This window comes from Topomyia yanbarensis, chromosome 3 (assembly GCF_030247195.1).
Source record: "Topomyia yanbarensis strain Yona2022 chromosome 3, ASM3024719v1, whole genome shotgun sequence".
Taxonomy (NCBI): Eukaryota; Metazoa; Arthropoda; class Insecta; order Diptera; family Culicidae; genus Topomyia; species Topomyia yanbarensis.
In genome coordinates, this window is record NC_080672.1 from 51,337,530 (window position 1) to 51,361,494 (window position 23,965).

Below are 23,965 nucleotides of genomic sequence, written 5' to 3' on the forward strand. Positions count from 1 at the left end.
GTTGGAATCGTTGCCAATGTTCCAGATTTATCTGGAATCTTCCAGATTTTTCCTAACTTAACAGACATTTGTTCAAGCCAGATATCTTGCCAGATTTTTTAAAATTTGCCAGATTTTTCCAGATATTCTGAATTCTACGTTACACCCCAGAGGGAATGCCATTATGCCAGGTTTATCTGACACAACTAGAGTTTTTTTAAGCTTCTAGCAAAAAGATAAACCTCTCATTCTATCAGATTTATAAATTATAGAGATTGTTACACAATTTTTTGAAATCTGTGTCATATTTTCCAAAACAATCGATTATGTTCTATGAAGACTAAAATGTATGCCAAATTACGATGACTATGAGGTCGCTGTCAAGTGACAGATTTTTCCAGAAATTTTTATTTGAACTGCCAGATTTTCTTTGAAAAATAGTGGCTACCCTGGGTTGGATTGAGTTGGTGGTCCAACCAAGGAATCTGTACTTTCAATTAATTTGGATTGAATTTTATGAATAGAATTGAATTATCTATCTTGTTAAGTAGGATGACTTTTATACCAATTGTCAATTGATGATACTTTTCACATTTCTTATATGTTAATCTTACCCAATATTTTGGTAATTTTTTGAATGTCTGGTTAAAAAGCACTGCAATTTGATAGTTCTAACAAATTGTTTTTCCACACTAACAAAGTGAGGGAATACACAAAAGGATCCCTTTATTTCTTACAATAAACAGCATCAGAGGTTTTACTTTGAATCCAATTCAGATATGCGGTAATCCTAGTGTTAACCGACGGCGTTGACCCAGCACACGCTCCCCCGTAGCTAATAATGCCGATAGTGTACATGCGTTGTGCTCCACGCAGGTATAGCGGTCCCCCTGAATCGAATTGGCAGGTATCTTTCCCAGAAGCAAAAGTGCAGATTTTGTTACTGTTAACGTACTGGACATTGCAGTTTTCGTTGGCAATCACGTTGAGTGTGGTCCGCAGCAACGTCGTACTTTGTGGTCCACCGAAACTGGTGGTTCCCCAACCGGCAACATCCACCTGAAGGCTTTTGAAGTCATAGTACCAATAGTTGAACGGGAGACAAATTGGACCAACGCCCCGGCTCCATTCCATATCTTTGGTGGTCCGCAGCAAGGAAATGTCGTTGTCACGCGTACTTTGGACGTAGTTCTCGTGTACAACGATGCTTTCAAAGTCATACAGCTGAGAGTATGGTGTATCTAAGCCCGTTCGGTAATCTTGGTCTCCTACCAAAGCTTGAATGCGATCGACACTCGGGGTGTTCTCTACGCAGTGTGCTGCCGATATTATGTACCTGTAACTTACTAAACATATATTTGAAATAAATTCTATATGGATATACGCGTTCACTTACTTATAACACCGGAGCAAAACACATTCACGGTCACCTTGTCTAATAAACCTACCATGGACGTATATTCGTTAACTCCAGATTCGGTTCCACCAACAATTCGCTGCCAGCGGGACCAACCGCAGTCACAATCCTGCGATTGAACCTTAATTCTGCAGCTAAATGAGCCCGCACTGTTGGAGCTTGATGTGTAGGCAATCATCATTTTATTGAACAGTGATTGACGATTCAATACTCCGGCGCCACAGGAGAACTCACTGCCCTCCAACGCAGAAAAGCCCTCCTTCGAAATGTAGAACAACTCCGTCGAACAGGCCGTACCCTGAGGAACGTCTATGTTTATCGTACAACTGGCATCTATGACGTATCCTGGCGGGGCAACTAGCATATATCGACAGGAGCTTCCCGATGGGTACTTGCCAGGATATAGAGTTGATATCAACTGGACGTCTGCATTTGAAGTCAGCTGAAATTGCTGATCGCAACCTTCGAACCAAGCGCTTACGTACGGTAAAGCTAGCACACTTAGAAGCAGTGATCGTGTTGCGATCATTTTTGCAACTGAATTTGCTAGTTTTGAACTAGATGAACTGCTCCACTTTTCAAAGGTACAGCAGCTGTTTAAATACATCGCCGCTTAAGGCATTCATTCAATAAGGTCTTTCATTTTTGCGAAGTGTGTTTATTAAAATTCTAATGCATATGGTTAACATCAAGTTTAAACAAAATGCTGCAGTTTTGTTTCTTTTCATTTCACTGATAACAATAGTTCCATTCAGGAGTGTTTTGCATGATCCAGCTCATATATTCTGTGACCCTGGTGCTGACACTCGGATCATCAGTGGCACAAGCAATCCCGTAGCTGACAGTTCCAATGAGATAAACGAGCCCATTGTAGAAGTCGGTATAAAACAGCGGGCCGCCTGAGTCATTCTGGCACGTGTCCTTCCCCGCTGCCAAAGTACAAATCTGTGTAGGGGCGTAGTTTGCATATGTCTGATAACATTTGCTTGGATCAATCACCGGTAGGCTGACCTTCAGCAAAACATTCGACTTGGCCTCACCAAAATCAGTGGTACCCCAACCGACGGCTTCCAGTTCCATGCCCACGAAAGTCGCTCCGTAGTATTTGAAGGGTAGACAAACTGGACCAACCCCAGCCGTGAAGACTATTTCCGTCATCGTGCGGACGATTGCGATATCATTCAGCTTGGTTGTCATGTTGTACGATTCGTGGATTTTTATTGAAGCTACGCGGTGCAGCGCTGCGTACGTTGTGTCCGTACCGGAGGTGATATTGTGGTCCCCTACCAGCAGAGCTAGGTTTGAGATGCTGAAGCCGAACGGGCAGTGGGCAGCCGTTACAGCATGATAGTTGGTAACTGGAAAAGAAATTGAAATTTTGAATTTGATTTAATTAGCATGTACCAGATCTCCGGTGACTGGGAAATATATTTGCAAAAAATTGCTATTATTTTGTCGAAACATTGTAGTTGAAGAATGCTTATTGTTCTGATATCTAGTTTCAGGCGATATTTAATAGGAAATGATACTTTAAACAAAATCATTCCCTTGATAATATCTGTTTTGCCTTTATGATTAGAAAGGATATATAATCACTCTCAAAGTCGGCGTTTTAACCGAGGTCTGGAGAGCCGAGTGTCATAAACCATTCGACTCAGTTCGTCGAGATCAACTAATGTATGTATGTGTGTGTCACGGTGTCTCTGGTAGAAAAATATTTAGACAGTTCAGACAGATCAGTACTCACTAATCGAATGCTTAGATACTCCTCTTTCATTTGAGACTGTACTTGAAATGTTATATCGGGGGGTCTAGAACATTTATTACTTTTTGGCATTTTGATGATTATTTGTGAAGATTGATTTTCAAAGAAGAGTTCTCTGAAGAGATCTCACTTTTAGGGGGATGAAGTTTTAGACATACAGTATCAGAAGAAAGGGCTTATAACGTTAATAAGCACTCCCAAAGACACCAATGAATGACCGACATTTGGGCAATTTACCGTTATCCAAATTTTAAATTTGAATAATATTTTTACTCAGGTTTTTTGACCCTGATCACGAACAAATCAACATTGCTGATGTACTTACACTGATAAAATCAAGTACCCATTAATGCGTAGAAAACTACTCATTTTCAATAAAAGTGGAATAACCCATTAAATGGATAAAGTGTTTGTACCCATAAATGAGTACAGACCTTGTACGTCAACCTGGGTATGTTTCACCCATTATTTTTCGCAGAACGGTTACAACAAAATGCGTAAAAAATACCCATTCATGAAATTCGCGCCAGAATGAAAAATACTGTCAATAGAATTATTTCTGAATTAAAAAAAAAACATAAAATAACATTCATTTCACATTATTGTTTCCTTATAAAAGTGTAGGAATCTAGATAGAAATCCTATTCTAAAACTACTTAACAAAATAAAACCGCCAAAATTTTTGATGGCTGGATCTTTTGGCTGCTCTAAAAATGCCGAACTGGCGCATATTTTCAACATCCTCAGTAGTCTAAACAGACGTTGTTTTCGGAGCATTGCCGAAATGTTCCGTTTCCGCCACGGACTCCGATGCAGGGCGATAATTTGCAGGTTCCACTACGATCCTTAGTTTGCAGGTTAACTCGCTTGAAATAATGCTTAAAGATTTTTCACCCATTATCAAGATCAATATACCCATTGACATTACCTCATCGAGTAGTTGTGAAATGGATAAAAAGTACTCATTGTTAGAAACAAAAAAAAATACCGATTTTTTGCCAGCTCGAATAACTTCCGAAAATAGGCAATTTGAATACATAAAATGGGTAAAGTTTTTTTTACCGTGCACTATCCGGAAACACGCCCCTCTTTTCAACGAGACCAGATTTGAATTGTTCTTTCTAGAGGTGTAGAAGTTCTTTTTTATTTTGGAAAAATATATAAATATCTTAGCTTACATGGACACTAGGGTGGGACAAAAATTAGATTCCAGCTCCGAGCAACTTTTTAGGTACCATTTGGGTGCTACAACTGTGCGAATTCTTAGCTCGATCCCTGAAACTATATTTTTGCGCCCACTGTTTAAAATGTATATGGGATTTTGCATGGGAAAATTAACTTTCACAAAATAATTCCTCCAGGAGTCACCCATTACTTCCTATAAATAAATCATTATGTGGATTTTATAGGAAATTTAACAAATAAAAATAAAGTCTCGAAAATCACGAAACGATCTAACGCTTGAGAAAAAAGTTATTAAGCAGAAACCGATTGATGCTCTGACAATTGATAAAATATTCATTTTTTCTAGCACCACTGCTGTTGGATGATATACGCAATTTTGTTTTAATCTTCTTTTAATGTGTCTAAATCATTTATCTATACTGTTTGGCCACTTCGCAAGAGATTTGAGAGATAAATTGAGTCTTCTTTTATACATAATAATAGAAAGTTAAAAATTTTGTGCATAATTCGACCGTCAGCAGCAGTGATGGCATGAAAAGTGAAATTTTCATCAATCTTCAGGGCATCAATCGGATTTTGCTTAATAACTTTTTCCTCAAGCATCAGATCGTTTCACAGTCTTCTAGACTTTGTTTCCCTGACAAATTTCCTATAAAACCATCATATCTCGACTAACATATGATTAGGGCCGTAAAGCCAATGATGTCAAACCGAGAAAAATAAGACTGAAGTTTAGCATATCTTTTTTTATTCATTAATTAAAGTGGTCTATTAGTCCTAATGAAAAAATGTCGCTCTTTGGTAGATAAAACATTAATCTTTCACGTCAAAATACGAAATAGAAGCAAAACATTACATATCACCACTTTTTTTAAACAAAATGCAATTTACGTCCTTTTTGCGCACTGCCGGCATCCCTGGTGGATTATCAGCCGTTTGCTCCACGCCGTTAACATCAATGTATTTGTTTTGATTTGGCTTTCAAGTCCTTGCCTTGCGCCGTTCACTTCACTTTGTTTGTTTTGCTTTGGCTTTTGAGCCGCAAGCTAACGGCACAAAAATAATAAAAAAATGTTTGTTCCTGCTTCTGATTTCTAATCGTGGAAACGGCCAAATCACCAAAGACCGGTGGATCGCAAAAGAAAACCATACAGTAAAAGAGGAGCTTGACCACGGGTATGTGAAATTTGGCGGTGTCTATTACGATGCCGTCAAGACCACCAGAGTTTAGTGCTCGACAATATCGAATGTGCCGAACCGCGGGAGATTATGCTGGACGGTTTTCCCTGTGGCAAGTACACAAACCAATACTTCATGACGACACTGTTGTACAAATTTCTGGGCATGGATCGATTCTGTCTCGGTCAGACCGGTACGGCCGTCGAAAAGTTGTTCGCATTGGGAGGCGTCGGAATCTGGTGGATTGTCGATATCGTGCTGCTAATTATTAACAATCTGTTGCCCGAGGGTGGAAGCAACTGGAACACAGAGCGGAGGGAGAGGTAAGTGGCTTACAGGTTTATCTTTGACGGAATGGGTGTTGATTGGTTCAATTTCATTTTAGTTATAGTGCGACAATTGAATGGAGGGAACAGACTGATCGACTATGGGAATGGAGGATATGCTTCCACAATGCCACTCTCGCTACTTAATCTTGAGTTTGGAACAGAATGGTTTTGTCAGTGGCAGTATCGTAAAATATTCTGCGCTACAATATTTCGGAGCGGAATAATTTTTATAAAATATCCATGTAGTGGATCAGCCGGTTTTGCCAGATTACTGCGTGAGATAGCGAAGGTAAATAAAAAAAATTGTGCTAGGTTCTGGACTTCGACAGGACAACGATGACGTGGTACTGTTCTGCAAAAGTGATGCATTACGAAAAATGGCTCCCAACACGTTCTGGGCAGATTGTAAATAGAAGAGGTACGTGCCGAATCGTGGTAAACTTGTTATCGGAGTCGCATCCCAAAAAGCTGGAGATATCTTCCAAGTCGACATAAGTGCCAGTGAACCGGCCTCTTTATCAGACATGGCTTTCGAGGGTGCCACCAAGAAGAGCCGTCCGGATGGTTACGTAGGAGATGCCATATGTGCGCGACTGATAATAGCCAATCAGGATTTGGAACCGGAACTGATTTGTGTTGATTTCCACGGGAAGAAAGGCAAACTTCACGAGGAATACATTTTTGGTTGCAGCATCAATTTGGTACGGAAAATCCTTAATCCAAGTGTACATTTCTAGACCTGCTTGCGAAGGAAATAGCATTCGAAATAGCCGCTGGCGAAACAGTAAAGGAAATTATTGCGGTGGGAATGCGATATTACCCGTGGAAATCTAACGAAGAGTTGAAGGAGTTTTGTGATGAAATAGTGTAAGAATTTTATGAGTATATTTTCTCGTTAACCGATTCTCTAGTTTGTAATTAATTTTTTAATGTAAAACTTTCCATAACATTTCCCCTTGTCCTGACAAAAGGTTCATTCATCAGACTCACGTTCGGTTAATAAATTATAAATTACAATTGGATTACTTTTTAATAGCACGAAAAATCAGAAAGGATACCGTTACTGACCATTTTGGGATGCGTCTAAAATCTAGTACTAAATGTTTTTAATCGAAAGTAGAACAGTTTTATCGTCAAATTGTAACTAAATTCAGCTATTTCAAACAACTTTGTCACTGGGATCTACTAATAAGTGGTTTGAACTAAAGGGCTCAAACGCGCTTACGTTGTATTTGAAAGTCAGTCAAGGACTCAAGTTAAGGGCTCAAAAGCCAAAACAAAACAAACATGTGAAGTAAACGGCGCAAAGCAAAGGACTTGAAAACCAAATCAAAACAAAATTTTTGATTTGGCTTTCAAGTCCTTTGTTTTGCGCCGTTTACTTCAACAGATGTGTTTTGTTTTGGTTTTGAAGCCGTTAATTTGAGTCCTTGAATGACTTTGAAATATAACGTAAGCACGTTTAAGCCTTTTATATAATACTGTTGTAATATATATATATATATATATATATATATATATATATATATATATATATATATATATATATATATATATATATATATATATATATATATATATATATATATATATATATATATATATATATATATATATATATATATATATAATACTGTTGTATTTTATGTAAAATAATAGACGTTGCATTTTTATGTTTATTGTCAGCATATACACAAACAATCATATGAGAGGATCACACTCGCCAAAATAAAAACAAAATAAAGGGTTACATTAATTTCTTCTTCATGAAATTCCATATCCATATCGAAGTTAATGGGAGCATCGAAGTCTGATAAATGGTTCGAAATACTCCGAAAGTGCTTGCTCAGTCAATCCTTCAACCGTTACGTTCTCTTTGGTTTCTGAGTCGCTATCAGTATCATTTTCCTTAATGTACCCCGGATTTGAATGATATTCTGGACGATGATCTGAATCTTTGAAGGATTCAACGATCGAAACGGTCATGCTTTGTCCCTGGTGCTCCATTGCTTTCGTATGGTCAAATGCGGTTTTACTGCCTGATTCACTGTTCTGTGGTGGTAACACGTACAAACCAGGTCCCATATCATTTTGTACTTTGCTTGTGCAGAACACTGTGCCGGCAAAATAAACCGAGCGTTTGAAGCTTTTCCCGGATATTCGACAGATTCGGGAAGAATTTCGTGATGAGTGGACCGAAGAGATGATATGGTTAAGCCAACGATATTCTAGCCAAGGTAATTGATACGGAGACCGGAAAAGCCTTGGGACCGAACCAGCACGGAGAGCTTTGCTTTAAATCATGAAGGACTATATCGGGAACGATAAAGCAACTCAAGAAACGATTGACAAGGACGGCTGGCTGCACACCAGCGATATTGGATACTATGACGAGGATCTGGAGTTCTATGTTGTAGATCGTTTGAAGGAACTGATTAAGTACAAAGCTTTCCAGGTACCACCCGCCGAAATAGAAGCAATTTTGTTGACTAATCCGAAGGTGAAAGATGCAGCTGTGATTGGTCTGCCAGACGAAGAAGCTGGTGAGCTTCCGCTCGCTTTTGTCGTTAAACAGGATGATGTTTCAGTCAGTGAAGAAGAATTAAAAAAATACGTTGCGGATAGAACCTCACCGACTAAGAGATTGCATGGAGGTGTTCGATTCATAGCAGAAATTCCGAAAAATTTGAGTGGTAAAATTCTAAGGAGACCTTAGGGCGCTGCTTCAGAAACCTAAATCTAAACTGTAAATAATTGCCAATTTGTTATGGGATTCCGGAACTGGTATCTTTTTAATGATGTCAATAAATGTAGGTGTTTTAGAACGGTTAATTGTACTAGAACCTTTATTAGAACAAGTCATCTATTCTGTTTTGTTCATCGCTTGTTTCACACTGTCCGGCAACTTGGCTAGTATGTCTTTGTGAGCAATGCCACTGGCAGATCCTAGTACGCCACAAGCATTCGGAAATCGTACATCCTTCCCGTAGCGATAATGCCTTCCCAGAATGTCTGTCAACGTTCCACCTTGAGCCTCGAGTACTGCCTCCGGAGCGCAGGTATCCCACTTTTTGCAACCAGCACTCGCGAAAACATGTGCATGAGCATTTCCTTCCAGGAGCTGTAACACTTTATACCCAGCTCCACCGACTTTAAGAATACCGACCGGCGATAAAGCATCTAAAGCAGCTTGAACTACTGCAGTGGAATGGGATCTAGTTGTGGTCACTATGAACCGATCGGTTGGAGGGCGTTTGGGTGTAAATCTACCGGTACCAATTCCTTGTACTCCCCAAATTGTCCGACCCAGCTCACCCGTATCGGCCTTAAAATAGGGCTGATGAATTACACCTCCCACGGCTCGATCATTGACCGCTATGCCAATGAGCTCCGTAACTCCTTCCAGAAAACCCTGCGTATACTCGCCCGTTCCGTCCAGTGGATCCACCCAAATAACCAGATCAGTTTCCTTCACCTGCTTCAATGCTTCCGGGCAAGAGTTACGTTCCAGAAATTCTGTGTTGACGTCTGGAATAATCCAATCGTCCGGAACCTAAAATTTTTATGAAATAAGCACATGAAACGAGTCTAAATTTAACCACAACCTACCTTTAAAGCAAAGGACTTGAAAGCCAAATCAAAACAAATTTTTTTATTTGGCTTTCAAGTCCTTTGCTTTGCGCCGTTTACTTCACATGTTTGCTTTGTTTTGGTTTTACAGCCGTTAATTTGAGCCCTTGACTGACTTTGAAATATAACGTAAGCACGTTTAAGCCATTCAATATATATAACAAAGTTTTACTTGGTTTTACTGTTTTTTTGTTAGAAATGTTGCACAGGTTATTTATAAAGATAATAGTGATGCAAGAAGTCCATTATTGTTTGAAGAATCAGACAATAACAATTATTTACAGAAATAGGAAAAAAAGAACTAGCACAGATTTCACCTAGGATTTCACATATTTTACATTTGATAGGATAATTCTTTTGTTGGAAATCGACATCAATAAAGTCTACACAATAATAAAATCCTCCTAAAATAACTCACAAGATTATATAAGAACAAAAATTAAAGGTCCGGAATGCCAATTCAAGCACTTAATGCAGCTAAGCCGTAAACTGAAACAAAGGGCGTGAAAACCACTCGCTTAATATGGATTGTGCGCCGTTTACTGTAAATTATAATAACATAATTTTGATGAATTTTTTCGATTATAGACTCACAATAGCTTAAAGAATGAAGAATAAGGATGCTATTAATGCAATAAAACGAAAAAGATGAATTTGGCTTCAAGGCCCTAATCATATGTTAGTCGAGATATCAGTCATCTATTTATTTTTAGGAAGTAACGGGCGACTCTTGGAAGATTTTTTTTGCAAAAGACAATTCCCCCTTACGAAATCCCATGTAAACTTTAAACCGTGGACGCAAAAATATAGTTTCACCGATCGAGCTAAAAATTTGCAGAGTTATTCTGGGAGCTAAATGGGACCCAAAAAGTTAATCGGAGCGAAATTTCATTTTTTTTTTTTTCATATAACCATGTTCCACTCTAATGGACACTCGTTTGTATGTCGACCTAAGAAACTAACTTTTTTAAAATGGGTGTTTGTTTAACACTTAAATTTAGAGGCATTTTTTCACAAAAGAGCAACTTTTTAATCGAGAAGACATTCTTATGTGTACCGATTTCAATGGTTACAGTGCAGTGTTTGTTAGTAGGTACATAGGTTGTAAGAACATTGGCATAATATCCGCTTCCTACTTCAATGGTATGGGAGATATAATGGTCTTTATAAAAAAACTTTCCGAAATTTGTTAAAAGATTTGAGTACATTCTCTGTGGAATTTCGATCAATATACTAATAGAGTAAAGACCCGATTTTATCAGCTTTTCTACCCGACTTTGTCAGCCTCACATGAAAATTGATATAGTTGGTAGTTTGATGGGCTCTGGCAGACGAACTAAGTCGATTTCGAGTAAATCCTTTATTGAGCATATTTTTATTTATTTATTTAGTTATGGGGATATATCTAGGGACTAAAGAAGAATATTTTAGGAGCTTCGGTTTATTAAAAATTTTGTTTATGTTTGGAGTTTTTTTGCTCGGGATGATTTTTCAACCTTTTTCTCATTCAAAATTATATTATTTTCGGATTTCTCAGACCATTTTACCAATCATTCATTTCGTCGACTAATCAAATCGAAATACTTTTTTTTTGATAAAGAGCTCTTTAAAATTTTAACTTTCCCATATTGGCCATATGTAATAGAATTACAAGTTTGACCAAGTAAACAAACCCTAAAAACAGGTAACACCTGAAGATCCTCCTTGCTGCTTTTAAACATTTTCCCGCGGGCTACAAACTAGATAGTATAAAATGTTTTTGCGGAAAAAATAATTTTCTGTTGGTTTGTGGACCTATGCTCTTATATTAATCGTTTGATCTAGAAAACCTCTAGAAAGAGAACTGCGGAGACTCCATTTTAGATCGATTGGATTCGCGTTTAGCTGTCAAAAAACGAATCCAATCGAACATTGCCTATCCTTATAACATTGGACGTGTTGCCATACAATGCCGGGGCATACGTTGCCAAAAATGCTGTTTTTCTCTCCGCAGTTCTCTTACTAGAGTTTTTTTAGTTTGATCGTGTCAAAACTCGTTATTTTCAACGAAATTAAAGACGAAATCAAAACAAAAAGAGGAGAAATTGTTCGAAGAATCCATAGAACAATAACACGGTGCTACAGTGATTTTGTAGTTTTCAAGTGACCTAGTATAGGTTGTATATCTCGCCAAATGCAAGCAAGGCTATGTTTGAAAATTTTTGTATACGCTCAAAATCTTGATTTATGGCAAAATAACTATTTTTCGGGACTTTCGGGATTAAAACAATTTCTACGCGGTCATTTTTCAACCGATTTTAAATTTTTTGATTGTTCTGGATAGAAGAAGAAATGACTTTTTCAACGATATGCTATGTTATGTTCTTTTGTCAAAGATACTTTGCGGTTTCGGGTCAACATTATGAAAACAATCTTAATTTTGCGATTTTCTTATGAAAATTATGAAAATTGCTCAACATTTTCTAAAGAAGCGTTTTTGTTTTAACAAAATTTTAGTGAGAGCATTTAATTTCGCATCCAATGACCTATTTATTATCAACATCTGTTGAACAATTGCAGTTATTAATTTCTTTTCCAAAGTACAAACTTGCTCGCATGAACTCTTAAGGAGTTAATGAGGTATTGTTTCGCACTATAAGATGCTATAATTATATTTTCCGTTATTTTTCCAATTTTTATTTTAAAGTCACACATATTCTTTGAATGTATACGTAATCGACAAAAAAAGCTATTTTTATTAAATAGTCCCCTTAAAAGTTTTTGCGAGCAAGTTTCTGATTTGGAAAAAAATCATAGCGCCGCCATTTTTCAATCGATTTTGATCATAAATAGGTCGTTAGATGCGGAATTAAATTTTCTGCCTAAATTCCTATATAAACAAAGGCGCTTCCTAATAAAAATGTAGAGTAATTTTCATATTTCTAATGAAAAATCGCAAAATAATGGGTACTTTCATATTGTTGTTCCAAAACCCGTTGTACAGTTGGAAACGTATTTTTTCTTTTTTCAAAATCAGATAATGATCGCGTAGTAAATTTTTTGGTGCTGAAAATCCCGAAAAACGGTTTTCTTTTGCTATAAATCAAGATTTTGAGAGTATATTAAATTGATCAAACGTGATTTTGTGTTGTATTTGACGAGATCTACAACCTTTAACAGACCATTTGAAAAGCACATTCATTTTTTTTGTATTTTGTGATACCGTGTATTAGTTTGTTTATAGAAGACACCCCGGAATGTGAAATAATTTTCTTCCATGCAAAGGCGTGTAAGATTCATATAAGTTCTTACTTTGCTTTCTCATGGATTATTGCCGGTTTGTTGAAGTAACCAATCCTCAAGAAGGTTAATTAAATTTTTTACGCGAACTCTTGGGAATAAGGCGGTTACATCAAAAGAGACCATTATTTCGTCCTCTTTGATTTCACCTGAATTCTACAGTTGCAAAGCGACTTCTTGTGTACATTTGACAGTTCGGCTAGGGAAACCAAGAGAACATTAGAAATCCGGTTTAAGGAACACATGGCAGAAATCACTAAAGCTTCTAAAGAATCAGATAAAGATGTAGAGGAATTATGGTTAAAACCGACACCTTAGGCTTAACAATTTTTCTGGGATTCCGCAAAACCAATAAAATTATAATTTCTACGCAGAATTCTTCTTCAGAAAATTCTTAACAAGGCTTAATTTGCACTGACATCAAAAAAAAATTATTTAATTAAAAATTGTTGGTTGCAAAACTCGGAAAACAAAGTGACTTCTTCTAGGCACTGTGGGTAAAACCGACACCTCATAGAGGTAAGATCGACATCCCCTTTAATTTATTTTCCCTCCACTTTTTTATTAAAAATGTGTTATATGCGTTAGTAATAAAGTGTGTGTATGTGTGATGCAAACATTTGCAAGTGTTTTACATTCTGCTAATAGGATTCATTCACTTATAAGTGACACGCACTTCTTGATAAAACTACCTTGTTCAGACTTTGATTTTTCGGGACCCTGATCATTAACGATCTACCGGGGTATACAAAAGATCATTGTCTCACTGTGATAATGTACATCTATGACAAACCAAGATAATACTAAAAATCGGTTTGATGAGCTTTTTGCAGAAATTGCAAAAGCTTCGATAGAATCTGATAAGCAAAAATTCCACTTTTTGATTTTTAAAGATACTTATAAGAAATAAAAATAATATAAGTATTTCTGTGTATTTCTGCTATTACTATATTGTGCTAATAGTGTAAGTGAAGTATTACAAAGATCCTCGGCCTTTTGTAATGAGTCGCAAGTAAACGCAACCATCTTAACAACGTGTCGGTGTTAGCCTAACCAAAGGGTGTCGGTTTTATCTCAACAGCGAAATTTGTTTTAAGAAGCTATGAAAAATTTGTGGTGATCACGAAAATCAGCTTTATCGATGTATGTAATAAAAAAAAGTTTTTTTTCTCATTTAATGACCCAATTGTTTAGACACTGATCAAATACTGGCGCCGTCTGGAACAGACGCAATTCGACACAGATCTTTCAATAAGGCCTAAGTCGCAATATACTCAAATGAAGAAAAATCAGTTTCAATATTCGACGATGCTTTTCTAAATGTAGCTTTTATTATAGGTACAAATTACTTTATGACCATGTTTTTCCTAATTCATCTTTGGCTAAACATTATAACAATATAACAAAGAATTTGACTCCTATATGTTTTTAGTGGGTAGAAACTAAAAGCACAGAGAACAGACATTCATGATAGAAACAAAAATATTTAAAAAAAACGTGTAAACATTTGAACCAACCTATCCCAACTATCCGTCAAATCCATTCCGGAACCGGTTCGAAATCCTGAATGGATTCAGTATGGAATCTTGCTCAAAGAAAACAACCGATTTCGACTCTATCGGTTGATGCATTTGAGCTGGAATTTATGCTGAAAGTCCGAACCGGTTCCGGACTAGTGTGACTGGGTAGAGGAATAACCGCCGTCAATTCTGTCGAACTCAGCCACAAAAAAACACGACGACAGTGGTTTGGATATCCCAACTACCTTTGAAACCGTTAGAGATTTTACACAAGTTGAATGCTGAAGATGGACGTCTGTTCTCTGTGCTAAAAGAATGCTTACGCCCAATTTGCATTCCAGTCGTGACTTCCCCCTTCAGAAGTCGCCATTTGCAAAAAAACTAAACCGTGAACATGAATTGTGGAAGGGGGTGGTAAATGGGCTAAATTGACTCTGTCTTGCTAGGTACGGCTGGGTAAATGGGCAGTTTGACAGGACATATCCAATAGGGCTCAGCAAATGGACGCATAGAAACCCAATGCAAATGAAAGGGCGCGTGCATCTTTTCTTCAAATTTCATGAGAATATAAAAAATACGAATATTTATGTACAACAACCACCGAGTAGACATGATCATGATAGATATTATTTAACATTTATATAATAGAACCAACGTTTAGAGCATAATTTTGTAAATAATAACCATTTGCCCTGGTTCTGTCCAAAAATGTAAGTTCAGGTTTATATTCCATATAAGAAAAAGGGTCGAAATCTCGAAGAAAATGCGGGTTTCACCGTTTTGTTTTCATTAATTATAAATCGAGTTACAAACCATTTTGACTAGTTTTCGTCTCAATCTTGTAGTATTTTTGTCGCATAATGTCATAATAGCGAAAACGCAGTTTGTTTGCATTTGCGATTTTACTCCCCCAAATGAAAGATGTCGATATAAGGTTTGTTCAAGTACACGGAACTATCTCCGGAGCAAAAAATACTTGCTCCTTTTTATTTCGGTGTGCCAACAGAAGAAAAAAGAGAAGAGAGTACAGGATCGATTTTCCCGCTGTTTGCTCTGGAGTACTTCACAGTAAAGTTCAGCCGAAAATGAACCGTAATTGGTTGGTTCTAGTTGGCATTCCAGCTCCAGTGACACAACCGATTCTAACTGGTATCGGTTGTATCACTGGAGCCGGAATACGAATGAGGACCAACCAGTATTCCGGCTCATTTACCGGCTGAACTTAACTGGGTTCCAATTTCTTCTGGTACTGAAACAAACTCATTGACTAATCCATTCTCTAAGAACGGTTGGTTTCAAAATCGTCCAATGAAGGACGTTCGTTGGACCAATTTGGACAACGTCCAAATAACCGTTCAACAAACGTCCATCGTTGGACCCGTGTTGAACGATTTTGAAACAATTTTTTGGACGTCTCAGTGGGCATGTGCAGTTATGCCCAGTTAAACTAATTCCGGAATCGGTTCGGATTTCTGAATGGAGTCAGTATGGATTCCAACTCAAATGAAACAACCGATTCCGACTCAATCGGTTTCAGAATCGGTTGTTGCATTTGAGTTGGAATCCACACTGACTCCATTCAGAATTCCGAATCAAATTCCGAATGGTTTGACCGGGGTTAGTGCGAGATTTAGGTTAAATCCAAATATATTCGCTATGCAATATTTATTCCCAAAAAGAAAAAAAAATGGATTAAACCAATTTGTACATTAGGGGAACCAGACCTAACCTCAATTAAGTTTGATTTTAGTGTTTCGAATTCATCTCATCAGTGTATTAGGCAATCCATGAAACATTTCTGATCAGCTGATTATTTCTTCTGAGGTAACTCGTGTGCTTGCGATGTCCGACAAAATCGCCGATTCGATCCAACATCAAACGAATCGGGCTAAAGAAGTATGGTCGTCGGACGGGTTTTTCTGTTCGCAGGAGCAAACTTGCTGACAAAACCCCTCGCTGAATTGTCAAACAAACGTCGTGGTGAATTGCCTAATAGCATCAACTCGAATCCAACTTAATTTAAGTTAGGTCTTGTGTCCTTAACGCACACATTGGCAATTGAAGATAATCAATGTTTTCCAATTTTGGGAATAATTATTGCATAATGCCAGGCGTTTGGGCGGTGGTCAGCTATTTTCGTCCGCGTCCCTTATCACCTACATATATTATAAGGTGATTCATCACCTTAAGTAGGGCATTGCAAAAAAATGTTTTTTTGAATTCTCGAAGCCCCCCCCCCCCCCTCTCATATTGCCAAATTTCACATCATTTGGACAATTTTAGACCCCCATCCACTTCGTTTGAAATTTTTTGAAATTGGTGCTAAGGGAATTTATGGAGGAAAAATACATTAAATGCTATAACTTTTGAAGTAGCAATCAGAAAATTACAATTTATACCTTTTTTGAAAGGAAATAATCTTAGTATTTGAATGGGAGTATTTTTTTTTCTAGAAAAAATACGGGAAAGTGGGGTACTGGGTCATTTTGGCCCCAAAATCCCCTATTTTTTTCTGCTCCGTGATGCAAATCATACATATTTTGTAGTTTTTCTAATGTGAAAAAATCTCAAAAATCGATCGGAGCGTTTTTGACCTTTGTCCGAATACAAGAAGTTGGGGTTAAATGGCCTTTTGTCATTCATATTAAACTTCATCATTTTCTCGTGAATATATCTCTATTATGCTTCGCTCAATTTTCATAAACTATACCTTGTTGAACGTGGAAAATTCTTAGGATTAAAACAATAATAGATTCGTTACCGGTAAAATTAAGAACATCAAATTATCTGACATATAGTGTCGATTTCACATTTTTATCATAAAATCGCGCATAGTAACTCCATTTAACAACAAAATTCTTATTTAATTTACTACTTTTAGTGTAAAATATGCTTAGGGATCACATGAGAAAAGTTTCATTCCTGGAAAAATAGGGGAAGTTGAGGTATTAGGACAAATAATGAAAAAAATGAGATTTGTAGAGTAAATATCAAAAAGTTTGATGTTTCTGAATTTTACCTCTAACGTTTTTATTTTTATTTTATTCCTAAGAATTTTACACGTTCTACAAGTTACATTTTATGAAAATTGATTGAAGAATTATAGAGATATATGCATGCGAAAATGATAAAATTTAATACGAATGACAAAAAGCCCTATAACCCCAACTTCTCGTATTCGGACTAAGGTCAAAAGGGTTGCTTTAGATTTCTGAGATTTTTCACATTAGAAAAACTACATAATATGTATGATTTGCATCACGGAGCAGAAAAATCATTAAAAATAGGCGATTTTGGGGCCAAAATGACCCAGTACCCCACTTTCTCCTATTTTTCTAAAAACAAAAATATCCCCATTCAAATACTAAGATAATTTCCTTTTCAAAAGAGGTATAAATTGTTATTTTCTGATTGCTACTTCAAAAGTTATAGCATTTAATGTATTTTTCCTCCATATTTTCCCATAGTACCAATTTCAAAAAATTTCAAGCGAAGTGGGCGGGGGTCTAAAATTGTTCAAATGATGTGAAATTTGGCATCTGAGCTTACTTTGACATTTGTGACAAGCCTTTGAGAATTCAAAAAAGTTTTTTTGCAATGCCCTAGTGGTAAGCGTGACCGCAACCCACCCCAGTTGGTCTGGGTTCAATCCCAGTCGAGGTCGTTGAGATTTTTCAGAGGTGAGAAAAATCTGAGGTCACGCCTTCCTTCGGAAGGGAAGTAAAGCCGTTGGTCCTCGGTCCATGAGTTGATAGGTCGATATCCAGTCCAGATAGTGGGAGTGTGTCACCTCTCTGGCGTCAGTGTTTGGCCTCGTAGCGGAAATAGGCCGACGGAAAATAAACAGAATTGGAAGAACAGCGCTATCTTTGAAAATGAACTACCTAGGTTATGCAACTAATTTTTCCGATTTTATTTCATTGCAAATAATTAAGTAGTCTTCATTATATTATATTCAGAATTGTACACTATTTGTCGTATGTAATTTTAAATGTTCTTTGATCTGATGGCATTGTAAGGGAACACGTCGGCGAATACCAATCGAGCTGACATTTCTTTGGATTGAACAAACTAACTTCTTCGTTTGTTTAGTGTTTCTTTGGCCAACTGGGAAACTAATTCACTGGGCATTTAATGTGCGTGGGGAATACGCATGGTCTTGTTTGTGTGAAATGATGACTGTTGAATCATGTACGAGGGTTGAGAATTGATAGTTCGTGAGACGAATCAGAGGCCAGTTGCCAATTTGTAGCATTCATATCAGAACGAAGAACATATTGCTCATTGCCTTATTCATTGGCTTACTTTTAGTCCAATAAATCAATTAAATTAAATCAAATAAATTAATTGTTCCCATTGCAATGAACACTTTCAGTTGCTTTGAAGTATTACATGTACTATATTATTGATTGTCATCTTAATCATATTTCTTCAAGAATATAAAAATATTCTAGCTAGATCATGGACGAAAAACGTGACAAGTTAGTTTATTTTCGTTCTTATTGTCCTCAATCTTGTTCTAGTAATTAGTGTAAAAATTAGCGTCTTTGGTTGTATATTCGACATACAAAGCTAGTCGTTTCAGGTATTTCGGTAGTGCTTATTTAATACCGTTAAGGTTAGTTTAACAACGCGCGCGAATAATGATAACATAAAAATCGGCACCTTATTCAAGTGTTCGAGGAGAAAGAAACCAATGTATAATTGTCATTTTATTTTGCTATATAAATACCAAAGTTTATCCGCGATAAATAATAAATAATACTTGTATTACGAAATCTAAAATTATATAGGTACTACCATATCTATTTGGACAAATGTCTCGAGGCGCTACAGATAATCGCTTTTCATGATATTTTATTGTTTCTGGAATGTCGTGTTTAGTCGGAATAAAGAAACAAGGAATAATAAAATCGTTCACATACCGTCTGATTCAATTAAACATAAGCGACACTCTCGACTGTCGGCAGTCCGGAGCTGAAGTTGCCTTTTTTACAAATCGAGCATTTCCAAATTAATTCAACAAATGATAAATCTATTAAATTTTCGGCAGCCGGCTACCCAGAGCAATAAACACATGATAACACTTTTGAGAGTAGCATTGATCGTATCACTTATCAAGGTGAATCCAGATTTGTGTAACTCTTTACTCCATCCTACTAACAAAAACTGCTTCCCGTGGCAAACGTGGAGATGCAGAGGTCTCCATACCAACGTTTGTTACACTTACATTCCTTTGCTTCCACGATGACTTTGAGGACGTGGCAGGCGTTGTTATTGGAATTTCAATGTATATAAAACTGGAAACGTGCACATTGAGAATGGATAGCTACTCCCAGACCTCATTCCTTGCTTCTCTGTGCAATTTGGCTTGTTCTGGCCGATAACAGAGTAGCAACTACGAATTGTAAGGTCATCATGCTTATTCTCATAAATCTGGATAAACATGTGAAAAGGGCATATCGCAAATGAGAGCTTCTCTGTGTTTACTTTCTCTTTCGATTATTACGGCGTCACCATAAAACTTTCCAACATTGTTTCAATAAATATCGAAAGACTATGATGTCGTCTAGCATATTATGTTAAGAGTTAGGGAGTAAACATAAAAGCGGCTTAGTTATGAACGGAAGAGAAAGTAAACACAGAGAGGCTCTCATTTGCGATATGCCCTTCTCACATGTTTATCCAGAAATATTGCATAGTGCCAGGCGTTTGGTTCATCAGCCAAAAAACAAGCGCTAGTTTTCGCTTTTTCGTCAGCAAACCAATTTCTGGTTTAGCTTCCGGGGGCATCATCATGTATGGCGTATGACTGTTTGGATATAGTGTCTAACTAGTGCTAATTTGGGTACTAGTTTAGATACATCGTCTAACTTAGCCTCAAGTTGGTGCTAGTTCCTGACGAGATAAATTCGAAGCACAAAAATCCAACTTGATTTATATATTCGCCGATAGTGAACACTGAAAGGTAGTCTACTACCAACATTCGGCATCCACAAGTTGCTTAGAAAGGGCAAAGCCCATTGCTGTCCGTTCGCCGTGGACCGAACCGTGAACAGCCTCCAGTCTTCGACACTTTGACTTTGAAACTTCAGTTTTTCTAGCCTTGTGGGACCTGAACCTAGTGAATTAATACTTAGCTGAGATTTTCAAGCATGCCACACGCAGTCTAGGCTGATTTAGTTAAGAGAAAAATAAAGATTATGATCAACCTTCTCGTAGACTATAGATGCTTAAACGAAGCTGGAAGATAGCGTTGTGAAAAACACAACCCCGTTGATGACGGAAATGAGCAATTTTATTTTCGATAAGATAAGATCTAATTGAGGAGAATAAACACAGAGCCTGGCCGCCAAATTCGAATTATGAACAATTAAACACTGTCCAACCACTGGGCCTAAAACCACCATGAATTAATAAAGTGGCATTTGTTTAGTTTGTTGATTTTTGGCCGAAAATCTTAGCACGTATGTCAATAATTGCACAGTATTAATTATTTTCTCGATATTTCGTAAATATTATTAGCTCGTGGCATTGCTAATTTTGATGAAGGGCATTTCTACTCAAAGGCCGGAAAAAGATTATTTATCATCAGCTAGATAGCAAATAAATTGCTTTCCAAAGAGATTTTACCTATTATTCGCTAAGTAAAGCTAAGCAAAGGACAATTGTGCGGGTAGTACTACGGTTCAGTTGAAACTAGTAATACTTCCTGGTTAGAGTTGTATGATGACTAACTTGTTAGATATTCGCCTTACCTTCTGTACGGGCGAACCTGAGTGTTATTAATAATTGTACTGCAATATCATATCTCCAGTGACTGAGATAGGGGTGCTCGAAATAAACAGATAATAAACGAATTGAGGTCATTTCTCGCGAAGCTGATCTCGCAAAATAATAAACTTGACTTTCTTGTTGATGTTGTTAATGTTGAGTGGCAGAGAGGTGTCCGCGGAATTGATGGTTGTTAATTTAAACCTAGCTTAAATTTTAGCCTCTTGCTTTTCATATGTAGAAAAGGTATAAAACCGTTTCAAATCTGAACTATTTTCCCGAGATCTTATAGTGCAAGTCGAACCGTATCAAAATAGATTCGAATAAATTTGTATAATGTGTGCCATAATGTAATAATTATATATTTAGTTTCTGAGTCCAATCGCTAGCGAGAAAGAATTAATTTTAGAGGGATGCTCAATCGTCTATAAAATTTCCCCTAAAACTTTTATAGATATCAACGAGACATCATTTTGTTTTGAGTTTTATGGATACAAGTTTTTTAAGATATCTAGGTCGAAGTTTTCCCGTCAATTTGCTTAGGATATGCGAGCCTTTACTCATCAGAATGACACACTCTTTCGTTGATAACTCGCCTTTGTTCCTACGAAGTATTACAATAAAATCTTTCACCTTAGAAGCACTGCACTGTTAACGAACATATAAAATTAAATTTCTGATAAATCCAAAATAAGATTTTAACCCGTAGGCAAGCTGTAGTAGTCACGTTGGAAAGATCCGCTTTTGAGGTGAATGTTGAACGTAGTAAATGTAAATCGCGTACGTTGCAAATATATTAACTGTTGTGAGAAATGTCTGATCGCAATTGTAGATGAAATATACTTTTACTTACTTATTGTTGCACCACAGAAAACCTCATGCCCACTAACCGTAACTAGCCCAGCCATCATTGGAAATTCGTTGACTAAGGTTTCGGTACCTCCAACAATTTTTTGCTGGAATCAACTTTCATTACATTAACAGAAAACAGTTTGAATATCATCCTTCATACCTTCCGTTTCATGCCACATTTACAGTCAATTTTCTTAGCAGTGCAGTAGAATCTTCCACCGTAGGTTGCAGAACCCACCTCCAGTGTAACGATCATCGAACTTCCTGTGGATTCGGCAGTCACCGTTCCGGTTCCACAGTAGGCTTTCGCGTCCGAAAGATCCAACTTTCCGCCTGCCGAGATCAACAGTTTATCGTAGTAACACGACGTGCTCTGAAAACACGTGATAAACGAATATTTATAAACGAAGCACTCGTGTTGACTTAACAGTAGTAACCTGTGGTATGTAGACATCGGGACATGATAAAGCAATTCTTGAACCCGGCGTTGTGGATAACGTCCAACGGCAGTGCGTGTTTGCTGGATACAGATTTCCATAATTGGGTGAGTAGATGGCATACGATTGTCCCGTGGCGACTTGCTGATAGTAATCACAGCCAGTGTACTGTCCGTAGATGGTTGAGCAGAAGGTGGCCACTAAAGTGACAGCTGCAGGTGCAATTGAATGTTGATACGTAATTTTGAACCAAATTATCAATTAAACTATTTGAACACATTCGATGAGAACTTTCCTTTGTCTCTCTTTGTTTAATCCCAAGTTCTCTAACCATCGCGTATTCTAGGATACTAGCAAAATAGTTTGGTATGTTAACAAAAATGAATAACGTTCTTCGTTTCTGTACATCAGCGAATATCGCCTATGTAGGTGTTCTTCGCAGAATTAATTATGACAGTTTCTTTCAACCTCCTTAACCTAGATTAGGCGAAGATTAATTGAATAACACGCGTTTTCGTCAAATTTTACTTAAAACGTAACTTATCGTTTCTAAACAAGTCATGAAAATCGTTGCTAAACGGAAAAGACGCAGGATGCAAATATTTAATTAGTGACAAAACCAATTATCCTCGGCCACAAGCATTACCTAAACAAGATCCTAATTTCATTTTCACTTCCTCGGTCCGCACAGAGGGGAATTTCCGCAGTTGTTTTAATTTGAAAAGGATCCTACTTTCCTCTTCGGGTCGGGTTCGTTTTTGTTATGGAATCAGATTACCCGGTCCCTCTCCATTCGCTTTCCCTCTCTGTGCGTTACAAATGGCGACCATAAATCTGTATCCGGTGTTTGATCTGCAAAGCCCGGATGAAAATAGCACACAACGAAAAAAACAAAAAAAAAACAGCTAAATAATCTGGAATGGGAAATCGTGTAGTTCTTCACGTTCACTTTCGGTTGTTTGTTGCGTTCTCTCGCTAAATTGCCACCTTACACCGGGCTCACGTTTGTTGTTTTATTTTTTGCTAATTCGACTCTGCTCCCCCTCGCGTAAGTACAGATCAAAAGCCTACAGAGCTATGATCTTTAGGAGAATATTTTTACTACTGAAAGTTGGAGCTAATTATTTTTGTGTTTATAGGTTTTTGTTGCTAGGAAGGGGACACTTTCGCAGCTTGTTTGTGCACAATAATGAGATGGGAACTTGAGATAAGAAAGATTTCGGTAATAACATCATCACTCGAGACAAGCTGCGATTAGGGATGGACTTTGCAATGGAATTTTTTCATTTTTCCGCAAGCGGATGTGTCCAGATGTCAATAGCCCGTGCTCGAAGGGAGTTGGGTGGAAGTACTGTTGTGACAATAACGAATAATTATTTTTCTAATATGTTGTACGTTATGTCAATCTATACTTTGAATATCTATATTGGTATGGGTTTTTAAAATTGGATTTATGAGAGCTTTGAAACTATTGACGGCAAGCATGATCTTATTCCATTATCAAATCACTCTAAGTTTGCATTATATTCAATATTTTTTACAAAATACGCTTGCAGGAATGACTCATAGCTTGTCCACCTTCCATTAGCCGAATAGGATACCAAGTGTTTTGGCATTTA

The 23,965-nt window shown here is 37.2% G+C and overlaps 3 protein-coding genes across 3 annotated transcripts; all 3 read right to left on the bottom strand.

The window, feature by feature from the left end:
- Window positions 1–352: 352 nt before the first annotated feature.
- Window positions 353–1,964, bottom strand: LOC131692817 (venom serine protease-like). Its single transcript, XM_058980107.1, has 2 exons — window positions 1,376–1,964; window positions 353–1,325 (listed from the first exon to the last, which is right to left on the bottom strand). The coding sequence occupies exons 1-2, from the start codon at window positions 1,923–1,925 to the stop codon at window positions 706–708; spliced, it is 1,170 nt and encodes a 389-aa protein (XP_058836090.1). The 5' UTR covers window positions 1,926–1,964; the 3' UTR covers window positions 353–705.
- Window positions 1,965–2,050: 86 nt separating this feature from the next.
- On the bottom strand, window positions 2,051–23,439 carry LOC131690464 (venom serine protease 34-like). The gene is made up of 5 exons (XM_058976248.1): window positions 22,993–23,439; window positions 22,347–22,558; window positions 22,070–22,282; window positions 21,911–22,013; window positions 2,051–2,754 (listed from the first exon to the last, which is right to left on the bottom strand). Exons 1-5 carry the CDS (start codon window positions 23,012–23,014, stop codon window positions 2,126–2,128), a joined length of 1,179 nt encoding a protein of 392 aa, XP_058832231.1. The 5' UTR covers window positions 23,015–23,439; the 3' UTR covers window positions 2,051–2,125.
- Window positions 7,492–11,205, bottom strand: LOC131692559 (3'(2'),5'-bisphosphate nucleotidase 1-like). The gene is made up of 3 exons (XM_058979674.1): window positions 11,158–11,205; window positions 9,464–9,514; window positions 7,492–9,407 (listed from the first exon to the last, which is right to left on the bottom strand). The coding sequence occupies exons 1-3, from the start codon at window positions 11,203–11,205 to the stop codon at window positions 8,718–8,720; spliced, it is 789 nt and encodes a 262-aa protein (XP_058835657.1). The 3' UTR covers window positions 7,492–8,717.
- Window positions 23,440–23,965: the final 526 nt, after the last annotated feature.